The sequence below is a fragment of the Octopus bimaculoides genome, chromosome 8, assembly GCF_046866305.1.
Source record: "Octopus bimaculoides isolate indiv1 chromosome 8, ASM4686630v1, whole genome shotgun sequence".
In the NCBI taxonomy this organism is placed as follows: Eukaryota; Metazoa; Mollusca; class Cephalopoda; order Octopoda; family Octopodidae; genus Octopus; species Octopus bimaculoides.
In genome coordinates this window covers 1893342-1920250 of record NC_142935.1, presented here as the reverse complement: position 1 = coordinate 1920250, position 26909 = coordinate 1893342, and the positions used below count along the sequence as shown (strand labels likewise).

Below are 26909 nucleotides of genomic sequence, written 5' to 3'. Positions count from 1 at the left end.
GTATTCATGAAATCTCCAAAAGCCATGACATTTTAAGTCTATTATGGAAAAGCAATATTTGTGAATTCAGGAGTAAAGAAATAAGAAACTAGATTGAAGGATCAGTTGTTTATCATCTGGTAAAAATAGTATATACATTAGCCAGGTGTTTTTCAGTGTTCCAAACAACGAAAGCAGTCACAGTTGTTATATAGTGGTGTATTTATTGTTATATACATACATAAAATGATAAGTTTTACTCCCAGCTCTCCCATTCTTCTTCCTGAAAAATTAAAAGAAAGAAGCAGTATTAATTAATTAATTTAGTGAAGATTAGATGGTAAATGGGATAGTTTATGTGAAATAATTAATCAAAATAAACTTCAATGAAAAAGTGGACAGATCAATATGGAAAAATCAGCTCTGTCAAATCATCATCGCTTAACGTCCGTTTTCCATGCTGGCATGGGTTGGACGGTTCGATCGGGTTCTGGGAAGCCAGGAGGGTGCACCATGCTCCAGTCTGATCTGGCAGTGTTTCTAAGGCTAGATGCCCTTCCTAACACCAACCACTCTGAGAGTGTAGTGGGTGCTTTTTACGTTCCACCAACATGGGTCATGATCGGTTGGTGCTTTTTTTTACATGCCACTAGCACGGAAGCCAGTTAAGGCGGTGCTGGCATCGGCCACGTTTGGATGGTTCTTTCTATGTGCCACCGGGATCACAATTTCCATTTGATTTTGATGTACTCGACTCAATAGATCTCAAAACAATGGAATCTTAAAAAGCAAAAACTCAATAATCCTTTCTACCAAAGGTACAAAGCCTGGAATCTGGGGAAGAGACCAGTTGATTACATTGACCCCTGAAAGAATGAGAAGCAAAGCTGACCTCAGTGGAATCTGGGGAAGAGACCAGTTGATTACATTGACCCCTGAAAGAATGAGAAGCAAAGCTGACCTCAGTGGAATTTGAACGCAGAATGCCACTAAGCATTGGAGCCTGGTGCAAACTTCTGGTTTGCCAGTCGTCAGTCAAACCGTCCAACCCATTGCCAGCATGGAAAGTGGACGTCAAACGACGACTTGCCGCCTTAATAATAATAATGAAATTGGATAGTGCTCAGGTGCATACAACTCCTTAAGAAATGTAACTAAAAGTGCAGGGACTTTTAGTTACATTTATATAGGAAGCAAACACGGAATCATTAGGAAAAACGTAGAGAGCATCAGGTGTACTGTTGATGAATTTTGGGAAGCACAGAAGTTTTGGAGGATGCAATAAAAGTATTTGGATGTTTGCCATTGTGAAAGAGTTTGGTGACATACTGAGGAAGAAGAATATAGAGTTGCTGCCAATAAATCAAAGAAAACCAATTTCTATTGTATTTGAATGGAAAAGTGAATTGAAGACAAAGATTCAACTATCATCATCAATTAATGGCCATGTTCCATGTTTATCTGAACTCTGATGAATAAGAGAAACCAATTTGAACAGGAGGTATAATTTTGAGATAATTATTTTCATAAAGTTTAAACATATCTTGTGAGTTGGTGACCTTCACTAGAACCAGTCCCATGTAAAATGTACCCAGGATACACTGTAAAGCGGTTGGCATTAGGAATGGCTTCCAATTGTAGAAACAGCTTCAAAAATGGAGCTTGATGCAATGGTCTCAGAGTTCATAGCATGATTTCTTTAGATTAATTAACCTAATAATTGCTAATAAAGGAAATGTTGAAAAAAAAAAAAAGATGAAAGATAAGTAGGGTTTGACAATAATGTGTGTCAGTAAAATATCTTGGACAGAATACCTCAATATCTCCAGATGTTCTGTAAACGTCTTTTAGTGGAGTTGTGGAGAGATTTTTGAGTGCTTCTTGAGCTTTTCTTAGATCATCTTCCGTGATATCCACAGCAAAGTCTTGTTCCCACTCATCATCAGGACAGCTACTTGCAGTATCTGAATATAGAAGACATATACGTTACAAACAATATTTAACCCTCAAGGGTTTAGATTACTCTGCCAAATGGATTGCTTATTTATTCCTGTTGTTTGGGATTTTAGTCATGCATTATATCATTGCGATTTCAGTAATCTGATTATCTTGAGAATGACATTGTAGTGTACGAGGCTAGAGCTGGCTAGTTTGAATGTAAAACAGAATATCTGGACCAGAAATGGCTGGTTTAAACATGATAGGATGAAACTATTTTTGAAGCTTGTTAATAAACAAGAGCAACATAGAACCATCCTAAATTCAAAATAGTTATTTTTCTTTTTCCCCCCCGATTAAAAATTCTCCCAGGGTCACTTTCACCTTCCAGGGATCCTAAAATACCAGTAATACACCAAGATCAAGTTGATCAATCATAATGATATCAATTTTATTAACAATACTTCATACGAAATTTGAACTTGTGTCCACATCATAAGAAATTTGTCAATGTTTTAATGTCCACATTTCCCTGCCTGCATGGGTCAGATGGAATTTGTTGAGGCAGATTTTCTATGGCTGGATGCCCTTCCTGTTGCCAACCCTCACCTGTTTCTGAGCAAAAGTAATATTTCTCCTTCGTCAGGGTTTGGTTGGAAACAACCATCACATGATTACACGTACATACAACAAGCTGCTTCCAGTTTCTGTCTACAAAAGCCTGGAGAGCCTGAGACTTCACTAAGGGGCCACACAGAGGGACAGGGTCCATGGCCACACAATTGGGAAACAAGAGTCTTAACCAAACATCCATGCCTCATCCACAGCTGCAATATTAATGTAAAGTTTTTGTTTCAATTTGAAATGAAGACCAAATCATAAATTTGCTTCGTCACTGTATGAAACATGGCAGGCTTCACAATGTTGGCCCTTTGCATTCCCGAAGGACGAAGGAGAACGGATGCAACAAAACCCATTCAATCTGTGCCAGTATGGGAAAGAACTGAAAGGAGGAGCTCACTCTCAGAACCGGCACAAGAGCATATTTGGGCAATCTCGGGACAACCATTAAAACACAATCTGCTGGCTTCACGCACGTGAAATGTTTTTCACTCAAACTGGGATAAATGCCATATAGACAGGAGGCAAGTCTTGAGTCTTCCAATCAAAATCAGACATATTTAAGTTGCTAAATTTCCTCAATTACCCAAGTGTCGTTCTGATGCATATATCAAGTTTTGAAAGTAAGCTCTGCAAATACTGATGTGGTACATTAACAAAATTTATGAATGTATCATCATCATCAATTAATGTCTGTTTCCCATGTTGGCATTGGTTGGACGGTTCGACAGGAGCTGCACCAGACTCCACTTTCTGCTTTGGCATTCTTTCTACAGTTGGATGCTCTTCCTAACACCAACCACCCAGTAGGGTGGATTGGGTGCTTTCTATGAGTCTTTAATTGTAAATGTTCCTCTCAACAGCTCGCATAAAACCACTACCCTCTCAACTATCCTATCTCTTTGTTAAAAGGGATCTTTTGTCTGCCTCAGTACTTGGATATTTTTTTTTTTTTAAGACTGATACTTATTCTATCAGTCTCTTTAGCTGAACCACTAAGTTAAAGGGACATAAACACACCAACACTGGTCGTCAGGTGGTGGTGGGAGACAAACACAAAGATACGCAGGTGTGTGTGTGTGTGTGTGTGTGTGTGTGTGTGTGATGGTCTTCTTTCGGTTTCTGCCTACCAAATCCACTCACAAGACATTGGTCAGCCCAAAGCTATAACTAGAAGACACTTGCCCAAGGTGGTATGCAGTGGGTCTGAACCCAGAACTACGTGGTTGGGAATCGAGCTTCTTACCACTTAGCCACGTCTGACAATGATTACGACAAGGATGAATTAAGATAGACATTTAAGAATTACCTTTGATTATATCACTTGCATCGGAACTGGGCGACCCAGCCAGAGAACCGACCACTATCATGTCTCCTTTACAAGTTGTTTTTAACTCTTTAGACTTGTTAAAAGAGTCAGTGAGTGAAGAAATAGGACTCTCAGATAAACTCTTCCATTCACAGTTCATATTGGCATTCACAGGCAAGCTCTTGTTGTCGATGGGGTGTGGCTCCAGTAGGACGTCGTTTTCGCTTTCTTTACTGCTCATTTCAGTTTGGTTGATATGGTCATCGTTTTCGGACTGATTGGAATTGTTATTGGTACCCTCGAGTGGAGGAAGCAGGTTGGATTCAGGAATTTCTGTCAATGGTTTCATCACTGCTAATGTGTCATTAATCGAAGAATCTACAAGGGAAGACAATTTAGCAACATCAATATGGAGATAGGAAGAGAAAGATTAGTTTAATGAATGTTTGACGAAAGGAAAATAAAAGCAAGCACAAGAGAGACAGGGTTAGAGATAAGAACAATTTAAAAGCAGCTCTTGGTGGATGGAGTGAGATAGCGTAAGTGATGTTATTGTGCCATGAGAGAAAGTATGAAAGAGTTGACATTTGTGACAGACATGTACACACACACACACAAGTATATGCATTCTTTTATATCTGCATAAACTATTCTCTACTCAAATAACCAGTACTCCAACTATTACGATGGGGGTCCCAGTTAATCCAATCAATGGAATAGCCTGCTCATGAGATTAACATACAAGTGGCTGAGCACTCCACAGACACACGTACTCTTAATGTAGTTCTCAGAGAGATTCAGCATGACAAGGCTGGCCCCTTTGAAATTACAGGTACAACTCATTTTTGCCTCATTTCACGTTGGAGCAACTTGAAATAAGACACATCGCCGGGAATTGAACTCATGACCTTACAATCAGGATCCAAATACTCTGACCTCTAAGCCATGTGCCTTCACCCAAATAAACACTTTTTCTGGCCACTGTATATGTATGGAAAGTAGCACTCAATACAACTGGAATTGCATTTAATAATAATAATGTGGCAGATGTTCAGGTGCAATAAAGACTGTAAACAAACAGGAAACAACTTCTATCTCATTCCAGGGTGAAAAACTAGAGGTAGTCGATAGCTTCCGCTATCTGGGCGACCAAGTTAGTAGTGGGGGTGGGTGTGCTGAAAGTGTAGCTGCTAGAATAAGAATAGCCTGGGCAAAGTTTAGAGAGCTCTTACCCCTGCTGGCAACAAAGGGACTCTCACTCAGAGTAAAAGGCAGACTGTATGACGCATGCGTACGAACAGCCATGCTACATGGCAGTGAAACATGGGCTGTAACTGCTGAGGACATACGTAAGCTCGCAAGGAATGAAGCCAGTATGCTCCGTTGGATGTGTAATGTCAATGTGAATACCCGTCAGAGTGTAAGTATCTTGAGAGAAAAGCTGAACATTAGAAGCATCAGTTGTGGTGTGCAAGAGAGACGATTGCGCTGGTATGGACATGTGGTGAGAATGGATGAGGATAGCTGCGTGAAAAAGTGCCACACTCTAACAGTTGAGGGAACCTGTGGAAGAGGTAGGCCCAGGAAGACCTGGGCTGAGGTGGTGAGGCAAGACCTTCGTACATTGGGCCTCACCGAGGCGATGACTATTGACCGAGACCTTTGGAAATGTGCTGTGTGTGAGAAGACCCGGCAAGCCAAGTAAGATCGTTGCCAGTGCCCCTGGACTGGCTCTTGTGCGGGTGGCACATGAGATGCACCATTTTGAGCGTGGCCGGTGCCAGTACCGCCTGACTGGCTCCCGTAGGATTTTCGAGCGAGATCGTTGCCAGTGCCCCTGGACTGGCTTGTGCGGGTGGCACATAAAAGACACCATTTCGAGCGTGGCCGTTTTCGTGCGGGTGACACGTAAAAGCACCCACTACACTCTCTGAGTGGTCGGCGTTAGGAAGGGCATCCAGCTGGAGAAACTCTGCCAAATTAGATTGGAGCCTGGTGTTGCCATCCAGTTTCACCAGTCCTCAGTCAAATCGTCCAACCCATGCTAGCATGGAAAGCGGACGTTAAACGATGATGATGATGATGATGAATGGGTTTAAAGTTTGGCACAGGGCCAGCAGTTTTAGGGGACGGGTAAGCTGACTGGATGAAATGCCACGAGGTATTTTCTGCAGCCCACTAACAATTCTGGCAACCTTAATAACACACACACACACACACACACACACAAAGACAGTTTGTTTAATAAGTTCATTTCAAAACTGAATGGCACCATTGGTAAGCACTTTCTACCATACCCTCAAACTGACCAAGTTCTTAGGAATGAAATTGGTAAACAGAAACTGCATGGAAAAGTCTATTGTGTGTGTGTCTTGGTACTGCTTATATGTTAAACATGAACAAAGTCATCACTGGTCAGTGGGGCAGGTGTTGTTGCTGGCATCGGCTTCAAAAAACTGGTCTGACCATTGAGTGATTGGTCATGAGAAAGACCCAGGAAATAAATGTTTTACTTAGGAACAAGTAAGGGCTAGCATCAAGAAAAACTCCTGGCCATAAAATACCATGTCCACAAGTCTCATCCAACCCATGCTAGCATGGAAGAACTGGTAGAAAAAATAATCCAATTATGTGTTTATCATCTTTCAAAGATGTATATTGCCAAAAGATGAAGGCATCAGGAAAAGAAAACCAAAAACCAGGGGATTTTGAACACTCTCACTGTTGTTCTAAATGTGGTCAATCGGGGATGTTGTTGATGTTCATAAGATGTAGGATATTAATTCAGCATCATATAACGTTCATCTCTGCAGACATGGGTTGGACAATTCAACAAGATCCAATGAGCTAGAGGACTGTATTGTGTGTGCCAATGTCTGTTGTGGCATGGTTACTGCAGCTCGATGCCCTTCCTAATACCAACCACTTTACAGGGTGTATGAGTGCCTTTTTTCTTTGTTTGTTTTTTTTTTGTGGCACCAGTACTAGTGGAAGACTAAAGAGCACTCTCGACTGAATGGGAGTATAGTAAAGAGAGAAGTGGCTTTATGTGGTGTTGAGAAGATAAAGGATGATGATAATCCTTATCGTTCAATGCCCCTTTTTCCCATGCTGACATGGGTGGTTGGATGGTTTGACAAGTTCTATATTTAAGAGATGAGGAATTATGTACATTATTTACATTCGACAGATATTTGTCCTCATCTTGTTTGTTCTTAACACAATGTTTCGGCTGATATACCCTCCAGCCTTCTTCAGGTGTCTTGGGGAAATTTCGAACCTGGGTTCTCATTCCTAAGGTATTTTTCCATATTATTATTATTATTATTATTATTCAGGTCACTGCTTGGAATCGAACTCAGAATCTTGGGGTTAGTAGCCCACGCTCTTAACCACTACACCATATGGAGTGAATTTAGGGCTTATAAATCTAATATTTTTCTATCCTTCCTTAATACCGGTTCCCATATGCTGTTCATATCTGCACTCGGTCTGCTTAGGATAGGAAAATATTAGATTTATAAGCCCTAAAATTCACTCCATAATTGCCCACCCCAGTGGTTAAGAGCACGGGCTACTAACCCCAAGATTCTGAGTTCAATTCCAAGCAGTGACCTGAATAATAATAACATTGAAAAATACCTTAGGAATGAGAACCCATGACACCTGATGAAGGCTGGAGGGTATATCAGCTGAAACACTGTGTTAACAACAAACAAGATGAGGACAAATATCCGTCAAATGTAAATAATGGTTATGCTCCAATGTTGCCATGTTACATGCAAGATGAGAATAGGTGGGAGTAATTATTAAACACAATTAGTCTAACCCATACTAGGAGGGAAAAATAGACATAAAACTAAACAAAATACATGGAATTAAATAAGGAGCTACAGATCAAGGTAACTTTCTTCCAAAGACAAAAGACAGGGGTTGTTTTCACATGCAGCAGGGAGATGATAAGAATGTACCTGAATTGACAAAAGTGCTTGTGGTAAAAATGTCTTGAAGCTGATCGAGGGGATCGTCAGAGTTGGTGACAGAAGATGGGGTGAGGCTGGACAGACCTTCGCTTTCAACAGGGAGTTCAGCTATGCTTTGTTCCATTGGACTCAAAGCAACATTTTCTGGTACTATTCTAGTGGCACCTATTTCTTCTTCCACTGTCACAGCTTTACGAAACACAGTCTCTTCTTCCTCATGCCTCTTTGGTTCTGGTAGCAAGGAAACCAGCCCTTTCTCCTCCGTCTGCTTTGTGTTACCATTGCTGTCTTCCTCTTCAATGTTGTCGACCAGCTCGGCAAGAGTCGAATGATTGATGACCTCCGTCTCTTCATCCGCACTCCAATCTTCATCTGGCAGCAGAATTATAAATTAAAGCAATGTAATACATTTGGCATCATCACATGCAAAGGTTTCCAAGTATAACCAGTTTTCGAAATGAGAATATTTTAGGACTACTTGGGTGTTTGGTACCCCACCCTCAACACCTAACCCAGAGTTCTTTTCTCGCAAAGCAAACTCTCTTGCTTACAATGAACAGTGTCCCAGTTGATCCAATCAACAGAACAGCCTGCTCACGAAATTAACATGCAAGTGGCTGAGTACTCCACAGACATGCATACCCTTAATGTAGTTCTCAGGAAGATTCAGCATGATACAGAACGTGACAAGGCTGGCCCTTTTGAAATACAGGTAACATTTTTGCCAGCTGAGTGAGCTAGAGCAATGTGAAATAAAGTGACTTGCTCAAGGACACAATGCATCACCCGGAACTGAACTCATGACCTTACAATCATAAGCCGAATACTCTAACCACTGAGCCACAAGCTTTCACAAAGCAAACCACACACACATACACAAAAGCCCAGTGTTAACTGATCATGCAAACAATGAATGTGAAACTTATTTGTCAAGAGACTTATCTACAACATTCTTTTAAGAACAATAAATACTTTCTACGTATAAACATACACATACCTATGTACACTTAGGGTGGGCCAGAATTAATGACTCGGTTATATTTCTTAATATGTATATTTCATTGTTATTTAAATTTATTATTTTATTTCTTAATATGCATATTAATGAATATAACTAGCAAGCGAGTCCTGAATTCTGGCCCATGCTGTACATATAGGTATAGAAAGATTTCAGAGTTTCAATTCAAATCATTTGAACACCACCACACGTTTTCTATAATGAGCATCTCTAGCTTCCACTTTTTGACAGCATATATACACAAACATACAGCATATATACACACACATATAATTCAAAGAAATAGGTTATAATCTCTGCAACAAGATAAAGCATTATATTTTCAAAATATGTGGGTGTCAGATGGTACGATTCTTAGAAATGTTTTTTCCTGCTTTGTTTAGTAAATTAAAATGAAATGAATTAATAAATGAATTTTAAACAAACACAAGTTAGCACCTATGAATTAAGCAGATCCCCAATATAGGCATTCCTCTATGTTATGAAAGCATTGCATTCCTAGAAAATCTTGCTGTAAAGTGGAATTCCGTAAAACAAACCCTATTTATCTTCTCAAAACTTCCTTAATATGCAACATAGAAGTCAATGGAAAAATAATTTCCACATAACAGGAATTTGTTGTTACAGCAATATTTTCATCACATTTCAATGGTATAATCTTTTTACACAAAACCACTTGTGAAGTTAATCACATTTAGTCATTTAGTTCTCCGCCAAGGATTAAATGCAGACCTGAGATTAAAACCAAGAGCCTCAAACTTGTTACAGCCAGTCAATGCTTTTAGCAAAGTACATTACTCTGATTGCCTCAGGTTTCCTTTGAGAAAAACAGGAGTCTCTCCTACTCCACAGCTGAACAATAAGAGTACCTGGCTATGAAAATCATTTCACAAACAATCCACATTCAGATATCCAAATCTGTAGAATCAATCCACCCCATCCATGCTCAGCATGGATACAGTTAGAACTACTGTTAAAAGAAAGATCTAGAAAGAAATGAAGCAAATAGAGAAAGTTTTATGTGATTAGCGTGTGTGTGTGTATGTATGTGTATATATATATATATATATATATATATATATATATATATATGTTGTATTTGTGTCATCTTCATTTAACCTCTGTTTTCCACGCTGGTATGGGTTGGATGGCTTGGCAGGAGCCACACCAGGTCCCTTTGCCTGTTTTGGCTTTGATTTCTACAGCTGGATTCCCTTCCTAATACCAACCACTTTACATAGTGTACTAGGTGCTTTTTATGTGGCACCAGTGCTTTTGATGTAGCTCCATCACCAGCGCTTTTTTGTGCGGCACCGTCACCAATGCTTTTTATGTGGAACCAGTATGTGCAACTGTTTAAATGTACATTAATGTATGTATTTCTATGCAAATGAAGTTACATATGTTCCCTATTCGTGACTGTAAATACAAATGATTATCTAAATCTACATATTTTGGGGAATAACTTTTCTTTCAGACTGTATTGCATTATTTATGTAAATTTATCATTTCAAGGGTAATCCTTATGTACTGAAATGCTTCCTGAAATAAACATACACCATATTTTAAAGTCTCTGAGGAGGTTAGAAGATGATGCGCAACCACTCAACTGTGAGTGCACTGCTTCTAATAGCAGAAACAGCTGTAAGCTAATGAAGTTGATTATCTAATTGCTGTTCTCTTGTCCTATATACAGGCATGGCTGTATGGTAAGAAGCTTGTTTAACCACATGGTTCCAGGTTCAGTCCCACTGCGTGGCACCTTGGGCAAGTGTCCTCTGCTATAGCCTCGGGACGACCAAATGCTTGTGAGTGGATTTGGTAGAGGGGAAACTGAAAGAAGCTTGTCGTATATATACATATATGTGTGTGTGTGTGTGTGTGTGTGTGTGTATTTGTCTGTCCGTGTTTGTCCCCACCACCATCACCTGACAACCAATGTTAGAATAAGTACTAAGCTTACAGAGAATAAGTCCTGGGGGTCGATTTGCTCGACTAAAGGCAGTGCTCCAGCATGGCCACAGTCAAATGACTGAAACAAGTAAAAGAATATAGTGATGCCTTGATATATGAGTTAATTCATTCCTGGAGGATGGTCATAACGGGAAAACCTGTAAACCTAGGGTCTAGTGTTTGTGTGTGTGTGTGTGCTCAACACCGTATTGGTGGATAAATAATTTATTTATTTATGAATTAAGGCAACCATTGGTTTCATGTAAAAGAAAATATTCAAGTACCTTTTTGGAGGTGAATACCTTCTCCCATGTGATTGGCTTGAAAAATTGTTAAAGTACTTGGATATTCTCCTACACTTCTAAACATGAAACCAATGGTAGCCTTAATTCACCAAATAAAGAATTTATATATAAATATATATAAAAATTAAATATAGAGATATTCTATTGACATTCAATAATTTATTTATATTACAATCTTGTTAATAGAATATCTCTATATTTAATTTATTTATCTGGCATCCAACTGACGTACCAGTGAATTGGATGTTTAACACACTCCTTTGAAGGATTTCTTTTCCCCAGTTTGTTAGATATATATATATAAAGTATGTATGTATATATTAGCAGAGAGGAGATATTAAAGAAACATTGGAAGGAAGGTAGATTAAAATAGAATTGAATTAAAAAGAATGTGAGAAGATTTGAGGATTATTTAAGTAGGAATGAGAGAAAGGAGAAAAGTTGAGAAAATGTGAAGAAGATTTTTTTTAAAAAAAGGAGGGGGAATTACTCAAATTGGATTAGAAAATGAACCAGTAAAGGAACCTCTACAGAGTTGCTCAACCTGCTAGAAATAGCAGCAAAATTTCCCTCAAACAACATCCCACTGGTTTTTTTTTTTTTTTTTTTTTTAAACAAAAAAAAAAAGGGAGGACACATACTTCAGACACTCGTAAATAGATGGAATGGTCACGACTGCAATGCTTTTCATCACAAATCTGCTTGATCAGGGTTGATGAGGGGAGGGCTAAACAACAATTAGATTTGAGAAAACATTTAAACGATTTATAGGAAGTGATGAACAATTGAAAAGAACTCATTAAACACTTTAACTCAAAGATTCATGGATATGGATAAGATTTTGATTAAAGAAAAACCAGACTATTTCACACCATCATCCCAAGAAAACGCATCATCTTTGCATTCATCAGCTCTTTTCATCAAAGCTAGCTTCCTGGCTTCATCTTGTTGTAGTTGATGGATTTTGTAAAAATAACGATGCCAAAATTCTGTGTGAGAGACAGTTGTGGGAACCTGGGGAAAAAGAAAAAGAGAAAAAGAATTATTAAATCAAATACTGCATTTACTGGTAAATAAGACAGGCTCTCGCATCAGCTGATTCCCTGTTTTTGAAGAAGAGATCTTGTGGCAAAAATAAATCTAAAAATGTTTGATCTTAGACTTTGTACTTGATATTTTCAAGTGGTTTGGTTGGGGAAAATGTAGGATCCTGCAGACATAAATATATTATTGTAATTAGTAATACAGAATAAAAAAATTATCAAACTATGTTAATGTACATCATCATTGTTTAATGTCCGCTTTCCATACTAGCATGTCATCGAATTTGGTTCAATCACGATTTTGATTTCACTTGCTCCAACAGGTCTTCGCAAGCTGAGTTTAGTGTCCAATGAAGGAGGGGTTAGCATGGGTGCCAGTCGTCGAATTTGGATCAACATTTGATGGATATTTGTCCTCATCTTGTTTGTTGTTAACACCATGTTTCGGCTGATATACTCTCCAGCCTTCATCAGGTGTCTTGGGGAAATTTCAAACCTGGGTTCTCATTTCTAAGCTATTTTTCGATATTATTATTATTATTATTACTATTAATAGTCATGTCACTGCCTGGAATTGAACTCGGAATCTTAGGGTTAGTAGCCCACTCTTAACCACTACACCATATGCCCATAGATCCATTACAACCGTTAGAAAAAACTTCAACTAAACACGGGCATATGGTGTAGTGGTAAAGAGTGCAGGCTACTAACCCCAAGATTCCAAGTTCGATTCCAGGCAGTTACATGAATAACAACAACAACATCAAAAAATACCTTAGGAATGAGAACCCAGGTTTGAAATTTCCCCAAGACACCTGATGAAGGCTGGAGGGTATATCAGCTGAAATGTTGTGTTAACAACAAACAAGATGAAGACAAATATCCATCAAATGTAAATAATTCCTCATCTCTTAGATATAGAACTGTATTATGTTAATGGAATATCGTATTTCAGCATTACCTGATGAGTGGGGAACTGACGAAGAGCTGAATGAAGCTAAGCTATTAGATTAATCTTTGTTTTGGAGCAAAAATTATTAAAATAGTATTATTATGAATGCTTACCAAATTCGTATAAAGGGCTCGAATATTAGCATTTGATACGAGCAGCTCCGAGATTGATCCCTTCTCATTTTCTAATTCAAAAGTCTTGAGCCACTCTGTAAATTTATCAGTTGAGGATGGTGGATTGCAGTAAGTTCCTGGATCAACTTGAATGGCATGGAGCCGAGCCTGAAATAGCAATTAATACATAAAAATGACGGACAAGAGAATTTACCTTAGAACTATTTTGTAACTGATTCACTTCACTTTTACATGCTTTAGTCACTGGACAGCAGCCATGCTGGAGCACCACCTCAAAGCAAATCAACCCCAATATCCCAGAGTTTCTGTCTAGCAAATTCAGCCGCAAGGAATTGGTTGGGCCTGGGGCTTGCCCACGGTGCCACAGAGTGAGACTGAACTCAAAAGCACATGGTTCCAAAGTGAGCTTCTTAACCACACAGCCATCCCTGTGGTTAATAGATGCTTAATAGAATTAAAAAAAAAAAAAAAAGAAGACATGTGAACTCAGAATAAAATAATTTAGTCATAGTATCTTGTGATGATCTAGGAACAGTCCGGCAGAACTGTCTTGGCTGATTTTACCAGCTCTTTTAACATTCAGCTTCCTTGCTGGAAAGGGTTGGACGGTTTTGATAGGATCCAATGGGTCTAAGGACTGTGTCATGCTCTAACCCTTTAGCACTCAAACCAGCCATATCCAGTCCAGACATTCAACCTGTTTTACATTGAAACTGGCTAGATCTGGCCTTTCACACCTACCCTACAAAGTCAATCTAAAAATGAATTACCACGAAAATGTCAAAGCTATGACAAGAGCCATGATAAATTCAAACAATGTGGATACATAAGTATCACAGTTGAGTAACCAGAAAACCAAAGAGCTATGGTCTACTTTGGTAGGATTTCTGTAGCTAGAGGACATTCCTAATGCCAACCATTTTGCTGAATTTTTTTTTATATAGGAAGGGCATCCAGCATCTGGGGCAGGTATCCAGTTTGTAGATACCTTCTTCTTACCAGCCTGAAAGCCCTGCAAAAGGCCATGGACACTGTCTCCCCTCCTGACTAGAAGATTAAAAAAAAAGAGAAGTGACATACATGGTGGCAGGAATACTTCATTTCCAGTTTTTCGTTCCTTTATCAAAATCTAAGGCAATGTGCTGCCCTCATCTTACATAGAGAAATAGCTATGTGATCAAGAAGTTTGCTTCCCAATTACATGGCTCTGAGTTCAATCCTACAGCATTTCACCTTGAACAAGTCTCTTCTATTATAGCACTGGGCTAACTAAAGCCTTGTGACTGGATTTAGTGGAGGGAAACTGAAAGATGCTGAGCGAGCGAGTGAAAAGTGGATGTCAAAAGGCATTGATAATGACAATACATTTACTCTCACCAGCAACTTTGCAGCATAGGCTAGGTGTAGCTTATTGCACTACCAACACTAGGGACTAAAACCCTCACAATCCTGGATCAGTGGTTTTATTCTGGGTTACTGTTCTAGACAGATTTCTTTTTGTGCTGGAGGAACATTCTAGGGTCTCTTCAGTTAGTCTCTTTTTCTTCACACAATTCTTACAATCAGTTGCCTTCCCTATTACCAATCAACATTCACCAGATGCATTTTATGATATCACCAACACTAGAGAGGGTTAGCCAGCACAAGATTAAACAGTTCCCTCCCTTTATTCCTTCTTCCTCTTCATGCCATCATGATAAATGTTTAAAAAAAGAAAAAAAAAAAAAAAAAAAAAGGTTCTGGGGAAACCTATCAATTCGATATTTATGCTTTTTATTTTCCCTTAGACTAAGTCTGAAAGAGGAGGTGGAGCCTGCAGTGCTTGCAGGCCCTGTTAGACTAGGGAGATCAATGCTGTTTAAGGTTCCCTCTGAACCAGTGCACATCAATACCAATGAGAAAGACAGGAGCAGGAAAAGAGTTCCAGAGGGATGATATTTGGGAGGAAGGACTGAACATATTGTTAATTTGTAGTAATTATTTTAAATAGATTTTTACTGTTTGGTATCCTCTCTCTCTCTCTCTCAAGCAGACCATCGAGTGTAAGATGCTGTTGCCTCTAATCAGCTACAACTGATCAAACCTCATGTTGAAAAAATAGGTTTCTTGCCAAGTCACCAAAGTCAAGCCAAGTTAGAATTAAGATGGCTGACTGCTGGGGAAACCCAGGTGCTGACATCAAAGCCTTTGCTTCAAGGCAGAGTCCTAACATGGTCACAGTTCAATGACTGAAGCAAGTAAAAGATGACCACACCAATTTCTTTGCTCCCAAGTAATGCATCCAAGACTATAGAATGTATCTGTACTCTTTCTCTAAATAGAAACGGAGTGGTTTGAGGAGAATTTGGTGGCTATTTCTACAGGCAGCATTGTATGAAGCAAATATTCAAGTCAAAATGAAAATGGGTGAAAATTTGTACAAAGTAAAAATTATTGGAGTTTAAGAAAGAACAACATTTAAAAAACGAAAACAAGTTTCATTTTATCTATTTTTGTTTACATGCAACGGAGAGTTTTGTGAGTGAATGTCCTCCTTAACCACTCAGCCATCCAGTATGAATGAAGCACGATCTTTATTCATCCAAATAAACTAGGCCAAACATTAACAGCACAGTCGAATGACCATACATAGACCTTATGTTAGGTGGAAATAGAATTAAAAATGATATGATGCAACTATAACCAGGGCTGTGGAGTGGGAACAAAAAACTGACTCAGACTCCTCTACTAATAGCACCTCTGACTCCTCTTTATGTAATCAAGTGATTGTAGTCTACATATCTCATAAGGCAAATGCATACGTTCGTACTTTGAGTCGGCCTGTGTGTTATAACTGGTTTACATTGAAGAATAAAGATATTGCGAGTTCACTGACTGCAACTCCAGTTCCCCGTTGTTTCCAACACCGACTCCACAGCCCTGACTATTACAACTCAGCTGAAGTGACACGGATTTCAAATTTTGGCCCAAAGCTAGCAATTTTGGGAGAACAGGCCAAATCTATCACACTGACCCCAGTGTTCAAATGGTACTTATTTTATTCACCCTGAAGGGATGAAAAGCAAACTCAGCCTTTGCTGGAATTTGAACTCAGAATGTAAACACAGATGAAATGTCGCTAAGCATTTCGTTTGTTGTCACACTAAGGATTCAACCAACTCGCCACCTTAGCTGGAATAATATCAATAACTGATGTGTAGCTGCAGCTATGGCTGTGCTTGCTTCCTAACGATGTGGTTCTGGGTTCAGTCCCACTGTGTGGCACCTTGGGCTAGCCAAAGTCTTCCGAGCGGATTCAGCAGATGGAAACTGAAAGAAGCTCTTCCTACATACATACATACATACATAGATGTGTGTGTTTGGGGTGTGCCTTTGTCCCCCCCCCCCCACCACCACCACTTGACAACCATAACTTAGCAGTTCAGCAAAAGAACTGATAGAATAAGTACCAGGCCTAAAACCAAAATTCAAGGTGGTGCCCCAGCATGGCCACAGTCTAATGACTGAAACAAGTAAAAGGTGAAATGTGCCTCAGCATGGCCGTGTGGTTAAAAAGCTCACTCAGCAAACGTAGTTCCGTGTTCAGTTCCACTTTGCGGCACCTTGGGCAAGTGTCTTCTACTATAGCGCCTGGCTAATCAATGCCTTGAATAGATTTGGTAAGTGGAAACTGTGAGGAATCCCGTGTGTGTGTGTTGAAATTTGTTGTCCCACCCACTATTTGACAGCCAGTGTTGGTTTGTTTGCATCCCTGTAACTTAGTGGTTCAGCAAAAGGAACTCATAGAATACTAGACTTTCAAAAATAAGTCCTGGGGTTTTGTTCAACTCTCCATAGCACTGCTCCAGCATGGCCACAGTGCAATGACTAAAACAAATAAACAAATAAACAATGTCAAAGATTTTCTAAAAACAATTGTTTCAACTGATTAACAAGAGTGTGGTGGACACAGCATGACCGAATGGTCGAGATGATACTCACTCTTAATCACAAGGTGCTGGGTTCAGTCCTGCTGCGGGGCATCTGGAGCAAGTATTTCATACTGGACTCTCAGCTCAGCCCAAATACTATGAATGAAATAAAGTAGCCGGAAACTGTCCAGAAGCCTGTCAAGATGGGTTGTATCTGTAATCTAATGGTTTGGCTTTATCACTGACAGTGCCACACTCATTCTACTTGAGAATGTCATTAAAGGTAAGTGGTGGAATGTCCTTCAATGAGCAGGTAGCTCAATAGCGTTAAAAAAAACTAAAACCTTATTAAAAAAAATAAAACCAACAGAGATTTATAAAAGGTTGTTATGGTAACTGTAATCCAAACAGCAATGAAGAATCTCCTAGGATACATTCAGCCTACACAGGGTTACTAAAGAGTCAGAAGTGAAGGACTCGTCACTAAGAGCTTGGTTTGACTAGTGATAGCAGGTCAGAAATACCTGATAAACAGTTTCACTCAGACGCATTGAGCAGTAGAAGCGATAGAATGAAAACGGTTATGTGAAGAAGAGTTATCATTTAACATCCATGCTCCATGCTGACAAAGGCTGGATGCTTCTACAGATTTCAATGGGTGCAAAAGCTGCACCATGTTCCAATGTGTACTTTGGCAATGGTTTCTAAGGCCGGAATATCTTAAAACCAATCAGTTTACAACACAGATGGGATGCTTTTTTTTTTTTTTTTGTGTCACCAGCCCTACTGAGGTCCCCATGCAGCTCACAAGACTATGCAACTGGAAGGATGAGGTCAGCTTTATGCCAAAAAATGAGGGGTTAATGAATGAGAGTAGGGGCAGTGGGGCAGATTCGTGTAGAGAAGCTGTGTAGCTATTTACATTTTAGTAAGAGGCTGAGAATGATCAGTAGGAATGAGATGTCCAGGTGTCCTCTCAAGGTCTGGTGAGAAGGGGACAAGATAATATGGGGAGCAGGTGATGAGGGGATAAGGGTGGGTAGAGACTGCAGTTGTAAAAATTGAGTACGGTTGAAGGGTGGAAAATTTTTTTAAAAAACCCAAAAACATTTAAAAAAGAAACAAACAGCTACAAAATAGTACCTGTGCTCGGTCATATACAGCAGTTTTCGTATCGTCTGTGCCATTGGAAGAAGATTCTGGTAACTCCACAACTTCAAGAGCCTTGGAAATCCCATGCAAAAAGTGACTCAAACTTTCTTGCATTTTACTTTTGGCAACAACAGCATTTTCAGCCTACAAAATGCAATAAAAACAACAGAATTCAGGACAAGTGTTGAAAAAAAAGTTGATTTTGTGCGTGTGGACTTTTTGTTAGTCATTCCATCTGCTAGAAATAGCAGCCAAACCCCTGCCAAACACACGTTACTACGTTAAAATAGGATGCAGTAATATCTAATGAATTATATATATAAAGAGGTTGTCACAGCTGGATTGTCTTTTTTAATCAAAGCTGACTCCAGGTTGAACACCAATATTCTTATTTTAACCTAATTTCTTGTTTTACCTTCCTCAAATTTCTATTTAAACCCAAATAGCACTTGGTCTAAAGGTTCTAGTGGATCCAGTCAATGGGACGGCTGGCTTGTGAAATTAACATGCAAGTGGCTGAGTACTCTACAGACACACATACCCTCAGTGTAGTTCTTGGGGAGATTCAATGTGACATAGCGTTGCCAGTGCCGCCAGACTGGCTCCCGTGCAGGTAATACATATAAAACACCTTTTGAGCATGGTTGTTGCCAGAGCCACCTGACTGGCCCTTGTGCCAGTGGCATGTAAAAAGCACCCACCACACTCTCTGAGTGGTTGGCGTTAGGAAGGGCATCCAGCTGTAGAAACTCTGCCAGATCAGATTGAGCCTGGTGCAGCCGTCTGGCTCACCAGTCCTCAGTCAAACCATCCAACCCATGCCAGCATGGAAAGCAGACGTTAAACGACGACGATGATGAGGACAGAAATGTGACAAGGCCAGCACTTTGAATTACAGCTACAACTCATTTTTTTCAACTGAGTGGACTGGAGCAATGTGAAATAAAGTGTCTTGCTCAAGGATACAATGTACCACCAGGAATTGAACTCACGACCTAATGATTGGGAGTTGAACACCCTAACCATTAAGCCAAACACCTTCACTATAAACCCAACCAAATACTATTCAATCAGGTGTTTTGCTCTCATAACCCAGTCCTAACATAATTTATGACAGATGCAGGTTGTGTGGCTTGCTAGAGACTTGTGATGAGCTCCAATGTCCGTTTTGGCATTGTTTTTATGGCCAGATGATCGGCCTAACACCAACCACTTTACTGGGCGTTTTTCTAGTGTCACTGGCACTAGTAAGGTTGCCAAGTAACTTACAAGACAGGAAAAGGTTAAACAAAGGAGAAAAAGAAAAAGCCCCCTCAACTAAGTGAGAGGCAGGTGGCTTTGGTAGACACAAACTGAAAGAAATCCATAGTGTGTGTGTGTGTGTGTGTGTAGATTTGTCTCCTTATCCTGATGTTGTATAATTGTTATACATGTTGAGGAGACCTACTGAGTCAAGTACATCAACATCAAAATGAAAATCAAATGGAAATTGTAGTTGTGATCCCTGTGCCGGTGGCACATAAAAAGCACCATCTGAACATGGCCAGTATCAGTGCCACCTTGACTGGCTTCCATCTAACCGTCCAACCCATGCTAGCATGTAAAACGGACGTTAAACGATGCTGATGATGAATGTTGTTCATTACCAATATTCTGTATAAACATTTCTGGCCATAGGGAAATAGCTGTAATTATGGTTCTACTGAAATTGACCTACCTTTAAATTTTCAGAAATGGTAGACCTTGTCATTGAAACAGCTTTGCTGGTGTCCGACTGGATGACATTGCTGAATTCTGCTAAATCTCGTTTTACAAATTCAAAAGCTGTTGAAGACTGTAGATGGAATGACAGAAGAAAGAAAGTAAAAATATGTCAATAGAATCCTTACTATCAGCTTTTTTGTTGTTGTAACTTTTGCTTCCCATAATGCTACTGAAATGCACTGGCTTTGTTTCAATTAAGTAAAAATAGATTTGTCATTATTAAGCTTCAAATTTACTTTTAGAACATAAATTAAGAAATTCTGATGGAGTTTAATTTGGACCAGTTTAAAACAGGAAATTTCTATCAGAGAAACAGGGGCACTCTCGGGTAGGTCACTGCTTACTCTCGGGTAGGTCACTGCTTACATTTGAAAGGACGTGATTCCTGAATTGAAAAGCAGTTAAGTCGATACATTAGGAGAAAGGCATCCAACTGTAAAACTGCCCCCTAATAACATTCATCTGACTCATGCAAGCATGGAAAAGCTAAAAAAAAGACATTACTTAAACATTAATTGTACATAAACCGATCTAAGTTTATAATCAAAGCAAAAGAAGAATTTAGAATTTCAGTGGTTGGAAATATATTTTATTAGATCTTCTATGAATAAGAATTGTTAATCTTGACCTTATCTGCTACAGAATTGGATGGTCATCTTATCTTTCTGAATATGGGTGTAGCAAAGGAGGGTGTAAAGGTAGTCACTTCCCTCAACTGCTTGTAAAGTTTCCTCCTCCTCCTCATGCCTTTCATTAAGATGGGGACACAAGGTCTTTGCCCCCTTGTTATGTCACTGGTCTTTAATTATTATCTGCAAATTGTTTAACCCCAAGTTAACCCTAACTGAATAGACCTATCATCAGAGCATTCCAAACTTATTTTCTGAAATGCTCCTATTTTTTCTAAGACGTGTTAAGGTGAACTTGGCAGTTTTTTCTAGCAGATCTAGAAAACATGTAGATTCTCGTTCGTCATGCCAAAGAATTTCCTTTTTAATCTTTACTAATTGTAAATAATTCATTTTTCTCACCTTATAAGTCCCCAATTTTAATCCAGTCTCCCTACGTCTGTACCGTTACTCCTCGGGACTTCATATCATATACCGAGATAACATTATCTTTATAACCGTGTGGATATTTAAGAAGCACCCAGGATGATAATTATATTAAATGCTATATATAGTAGGGAGCCTTATTAAAAGGACGCTAAAATTTCAACGCTTGATTTACTACATTAAGATTAATATATATATATGTATATATATATATATATATATATACACTAGTTTCAGGTTTTAAGAGAGTAACCATGGTGGGGTACACTTTTCAAGGATATTATAATCGATTACATCGAGTCTGAGTATTTATTTTACAGACCCTGAAAATATTAGATTGAATGAACTTGTTCTTGGTGCTAACAAGATCCAACTTTCCTTAATCGGTCCCCTACCGAGGTTCAAAATAAACTGCCACCGTGGTTTGAACGAGGATAGTTAGTTTTCAGTTTTGTAAACGAACACATTTTATTATATTGGAGAGAAAAATTCATTATAACTGTAACAAACCGAAAGAAAATATTAATACTGGATTGTTTTGGTCAAGCTGGTTTTAAAGACATTACAAATACATTATTTATACGAGATTTATGGTAAAATTTATAACACGGTTAAAAAGCACAGATAGAGTGAATAAGTTGATTATCCAGTATTGTTGCAACAATAAAGCAGAAATAAAATAGCTTATAGTAGGTCAGTTAGTGACTATACAAAGTTAACAAACAATATGGTTATTTTGGTCTTGTAAACTGTTTACACAACGCAGAGGAATAAATATTTTTTACGAGGAATGACAAGAATACAAACTGGTTGGAATTTGTCGTATTGACTGTAAAGACACTTTATGTTGAAATAACATTATGGAAAAATTAACATTTCAATTAATTTCTCAAAGAAAAAGACAAATTTAAATTTATAAATGAAAACAATATATTTCACATACTTTCTCTTTAGCAGATTGGATCCAACTATTAAACCAGCCGTTGGCGGTTTGTTGTTCGCTGAAATAGAATAGAATAAAATAAATATTATAAAAGGATAGTGACTGAATAGAAATACGGAAATATCTTTTCAGGAAAGTCCAAAATAATAACTGAAAAAGACGAAATAAATATTTTTTTTTACCTTTCAGCCATGTTTGTTTACAAACGTAATGAAAGGAAATAAAGTCGGGGAAGAAATTAGAGAAATAATAAATTTCTCATGCTAAAAATTAAAAGAAAGCTTAACCCCAGTTTACAACAACTTCTATAAAATGTCTTTTGAAATTAAAAAAGAAAAAGAAATGACTTTGAAAGAAGCGATTCCACTCGGCATCCACAATAGTATTCTGTCAGCATATTTCTTATGACAAGTCACACTTCTATGATGTGTCGTAAAACGAGACCGGAAGCCAACATCACTTACTTCCCTTTTATTGTCTTGTTGGCAGAAAACTTTTTGCTTTCGACAAATATAAGAATTTGATATTTATCGATTTTAAATCGTTGACCGTCATTTGTAAATTTGATACGTTCGTATATTGTGTCACTCAAATGATATATATTTGTCTTTAGCATATACCTACATATATGTGCATGCCGCCAACCTTATTTCCTCATAGCTTTCAGAAAAATTAATATATTTAATAAAATTCTCTAAAAATACCTTTCAGATAGGTGCAGGAGTGGGTGTGTGGGAAGTAGCTTGCTTCCCAACCACATGGTTCCGGGTTCCGTCCCACTGCGTGGCACCTTGGGCAAGTGTCTTCTACTACAGCCTCGGGCCGACCAACGCCTTGTGAACTGGTTTGGTAGATGGAAACTGAAAGAGGCCCGTCATATATGTATGTATATATATATGTGTGTGTGTGTGTGTGGCCACCATCGCTTGACAACCGATACTGGTGTGTTTACGTCCCCGTAACTTAGCGGTTCGGCAAAAGAGCCCTGCGGTGCTCCAGTATGGCCGCAGTCAAATGACTGAAACAAATAAAAGAATAGTGTAGATTACGATTAGATAGGAATTTAATGTGAGAAAAAAAAATGATGGGCGTGCACACATTCAAAAGGAAGTTTTGGAAGAAAAACTGATGTGCATCAGTGTCTGTGTGTGGAGGCACGTAGCTTAGTCGTTAGGATATTCGTCTCACGGTCGCAAGGTTCTGAGTTCGATTCTCGGCATGCGTAGTGTTATAGACACTTTATTCCACAATGCGCTAGTCCACTCGGCCAGCAAAGTGAATTTTACCTGTTATTCAAAGGGCCAGCCTTGTCTGATCCTATGTCACACTGAATCTCCCTGGGAACTACGTTAAGGGTTACCCGTGTCTGGGTAAGCTGTTCCGTCGAGCAGTTCTACTGGAACCCTCTTAGTCGTATTGAGTACTTATAATTGTAACCTATTTGTAGGTATTTATAGAAAATTTTATTGAAAAGATTTCCATATCCATTTTTCTAAAAGCTTTGAGGAAATAAAGTTGGTGGGGTACATTTGTGGAGATGTCTAGTTTTTCTATATTTTAACAGTGTTTAGGATTATGCAAACTTTAGAGAATTCACAGAATATTCTTATTACTATTAGTTTTATTGATTCACGGCTAATTGTTGTTGGAGCATCAGATAAGAGACCTCACTATTTATTCCGGCTTCTTTCGTTCCGAGTTCAAATCCAGCTAAAATCAATCTCAACTTTCATCCTCCTGGGGTGGATAAAGAAAATGCTAGTGTAAAGGCCTTGTTGCAGTTCTCTTTCATAGCCAGCAAGTGAATCGTTTTCACCCGCCAGCCCTTTATCAAACTTAGAATATTTTATATAACAGTGCTTATGTGTCCTTTCACGATTCACCTCACAAAATGAAAGAAGACCACACGCTGCGCATAAATATATCGGTTTCAATTTTAAATGCTCACAACATAAAATGTAAAAAAAACCTAACCCTAACCCTAAACCTACTTAACTATTGCTTTTCTCTGCAGATGGGCTCTCTAAATGGTTAACCTCGATTTATATCTAGATATGCTAATTTTTACGACTCGTTGTGTGAACTGTTGTAATTCTCACATTACTATTTGAGTAAATTCGGAATTGTTACAATGTTTAAAATAGTCATTAATCTATTGTTAGTTTTTAGGACTTTCGGTTTCCAGGGACCGTCCCACCAATTAAGTAGAAAGGAACTCCCACCCTTAAAATTTAAAAGCAGTCAAGGGAGGCAACTCCAATATCATAAGTTAACTCCGAAAGTATGTATGTGTATATATATATTTATATATCTTCACACACATACACACACGCACGTGATGTATGTATATGTGTTAGTGCGTATGTCGAGTGTATGTGTGTATGTGTGTATGTGTACAAACACACACATTTTACCACAGCAAAAAAAAAAAAGCAAAAACAAAAATAGTGTAATAGGTGTAAAACAACATGTAGTAAACGAATATGAAAAAAAATGCTGCTGGCGAACGTGGGGCTAACGTGGGGGTGTATATGTATACACGCACATATGTCTGTGTGATTTGCATGCAATGTACATATAGAGAGAGTGGGCTAGAAATAATTCATCATCATCATCATCATCGTCGTCGTTTAACGTCCGCTTTCCATGCTGGCATGGGTTGGACGGTTTGACTGAGGGCTAGCGAACCAGAAGGCTGCACCAGTCTCCAGTCTGATCTGGCAAAGTTTCCACAACTGGATGCCCTTCCTAACGTTAACAACTCTGAGAGTGCAGTGGGTGCTTTTACGTGCCACCGGCACGAGGGCCAGACAGGCGGTTCCGGCAACGACCATGCTCAAAAGGTGTTTTTTACGTGCTACCTGCACATGAGCCAGTCTGGCGGCACTGGCAACGACCCTGCTCGAATGTTGTTTTTCACGTGCAACCGGCACATGTGCCGGTAAGGCGACACTGGCAATGAGCACGCTCGAATGGTACTTTTCACGTGCCACCGGCACGAGAGCCAATCCGTGGACCCGGCAACGATCACACTCGGATGTGCTTGTAATGTTCCACTGGCACGAGTGCCAATCAGGCGGCACTGTCATCGGCCACGTCATCGATTTTGATTTTGATTTCACTTGCCTCAATAGGTCTTCGCAAGCAAAATTTATTGTCCAATGAATGAGGGGTATTCATAAGTGGGCTGGTTACACCCACTGGCATAGGTCATGGGCTATGGTCTCACTTGGCATGTCGGGTCTTCTCAAGCACAGCATATCTCCAAAGGTTCCGGTTACTAGCCATTGCCTCAGTAAGGCCCAATGTTTGAAGGTCGTGCTTCACCACCTCATCCCAGGTTTTCTTGGGTCTACCTCTTCCAAAGGTTCTTTCAACTGATAGGGTGTGACACTTTTTCGCACAGCTGTCTTCATTCATTCGCAACACATGACCAAACCAGCGCAGTCGTCTCTCTTGCACACCATATCTGACGCTTCTTAAATCCAACTTTTCTTTCAGGGCGCTTACACTCTGTCGTGTATGCACACTGACACTAGACATCTATCGGAGCATTCTGGCTTCATTCCTTAGTCGGTCGGCAAGCAATGTATATAATAATAATAATAATAATAATAATAATAATAATAATAATAATAATAATAATAATAATAATAATAATAATAATAATAATAATAATAATAATATATGTATATGCATATATACATACATATATGTAGATACTTACATATATATATATATATATATATATACATGCATATATGGGTACAGGACGTCAAAAAAAAATAAGGGTGAACAAAATGAAAAACGAGAACATAAAAAAATAAAAACATGGAAAACGAACTATTTTTTCGAACAACGAAAGAAACAAATAGAGAAACGACTGGGAACATAAAGAACAATCCTTTCATCAGTTGTCCCCTGTGTTATCTACTTCGCATTTCGAAGGTAGAGACAAAACGCGACTTCGTTAAAACAGTCGTTCCAGCAAAGCAAATTAAATAAAATTTAGGATTTGCGGAGAGTTAAAGTGATAACAAAAACAGGATAGTAAGTACAAAACAGTAAAAACAAACGGTAAGGGCTGTTAAGCCATAACGAGGTGAAGAGGTGAACGCTGGAGAAACGAGCTTTGACAGGAGAGACAGGCAAAAGCGTGTCTTGTCTTTTGTAAAGCAAGAGGAAAAAGGAAGATAGCCGCTGGTCACGTGTGAGCAACGAGAGAGTCAAGGAGGAAGAGTGAGAGAGAGAAAGAGAGACGGAGAGAAAGAGAGAGGGAGAGAAAGAGAACAATGAAGAGGGAGGAGAAGAGAAACAGAAAGAAGGAAGAATAATAGAGGGAGAATAGAGATAGTTGTAGAGTGCGCATCAGAATTATTACGATAAAACTTACTTGGAAATGGATGCGCTGCGTTCGATCATATAATGATATAAATTACTTCCCACTCTTGAGCAGCCAACATACAGTTGTCCATGCGAGAAGCAGGGCTCTTCCAAGAGAAGACCAGTCACAGAGAGGGTTTGACCCTGAGATTTGTTAATGGACATGGCAAAACTGACACGAAGAGGGAATTGCAGTCTTCTGAACATAAATGGGATTTCTGTTCCTGATGGAGTAAGAGGAATTCTTGGAATGAAGACGTCATCATTTTTTCTACATCCAGAAAGGTTAGCCTCGATAACCTTTGACATCATTTTCTTTATCACCAGTCGTGTCCCATTGCAATGTCTTGGTGGTTCCAGATTGCGGAGTAACATTACAGGAGTTCCAACTTTAAGTGCTAATATGTGGGGACGTAGTCCAGGAGGCTCCGACGAATTGAGAAATTCAGGAGGATAGTTCACCACT

The 26909-nt window shown here is 39.0% G+C and overlaps 1 protein-coding gene across 3 annotated transcripts; it reads right to left on the bottom strand.

Annotated features, from left to right (window-relative positions):
• Window positions 1-93: 93 nt before the first annotated feature.
• LOC106872629 (BSD domain-containing protein 1) lies at window positions 94-23378 on the bottom strand. Of its 3 annotated transcripts, none has more exons than XM_089355994.1 (10): window positions 22765-23378; window positions 22061-22118; window positions 20016-20132; window positions 18290-18442; window positions 13215-13382; window positions 11979-12120; window positions 7819-8202; window positions 3848-4225; window positions 1795-1943; window positions 94-262 (listed from the first exon to the last, which is right to left on the bottom strand). In XM_089355994.1, exons 1-10 carry the CDS (start codon window positions 22818-22820, stop codon window positions 236-238), a joined length of 1632 nt encoding a protein of 543 aa, XP_089212120.1. In that variant the 5' UTR covers window positions 22821-23378; the 3' UTR covers window positions 94-235. The 3 variants fall into 3 exon arrangements, with proteins under 3 accessions (XP_089212120.1, XP_014775178.1, XP_014775186.1); XM_014919692.3 differs by lacking the exon at window positions 22765-23378 and adding an exon at window positions 22243-22489; XM_014919700.3 differs by lacking the exons at window positions 7819-8202; window positions 22765-23378 and adding an exon at window positions 22243-22489.
• Window positions 23379-26909: the final 3531 nt, after the last annotated feature.

Bases quoted from the DNA above. Each gene is read 5' to 3' on its own strand.
- LOC106872629 (XM_089355994.1), bottom strand. From the start codon at position 22,820: ATGTGGTTGGGAAGCAAGCTACTTCCCACACACCCACTCCTGCACCTA. The intron at 13,383-18,289 runs GTACTATTTTGT...TTGCTATTTCAG, and splicing joins CTGTATATGACCGAGCACAG to GCTCGGCTCCATGCCATTCA. The intron at 12,121-13,214 runs GTAAGCATTCAT...CTTTTTCCCCAG, and splicing joins GAGCCCTTTATACGAATTTG to GTTCCCACAACTGTCTCTCA.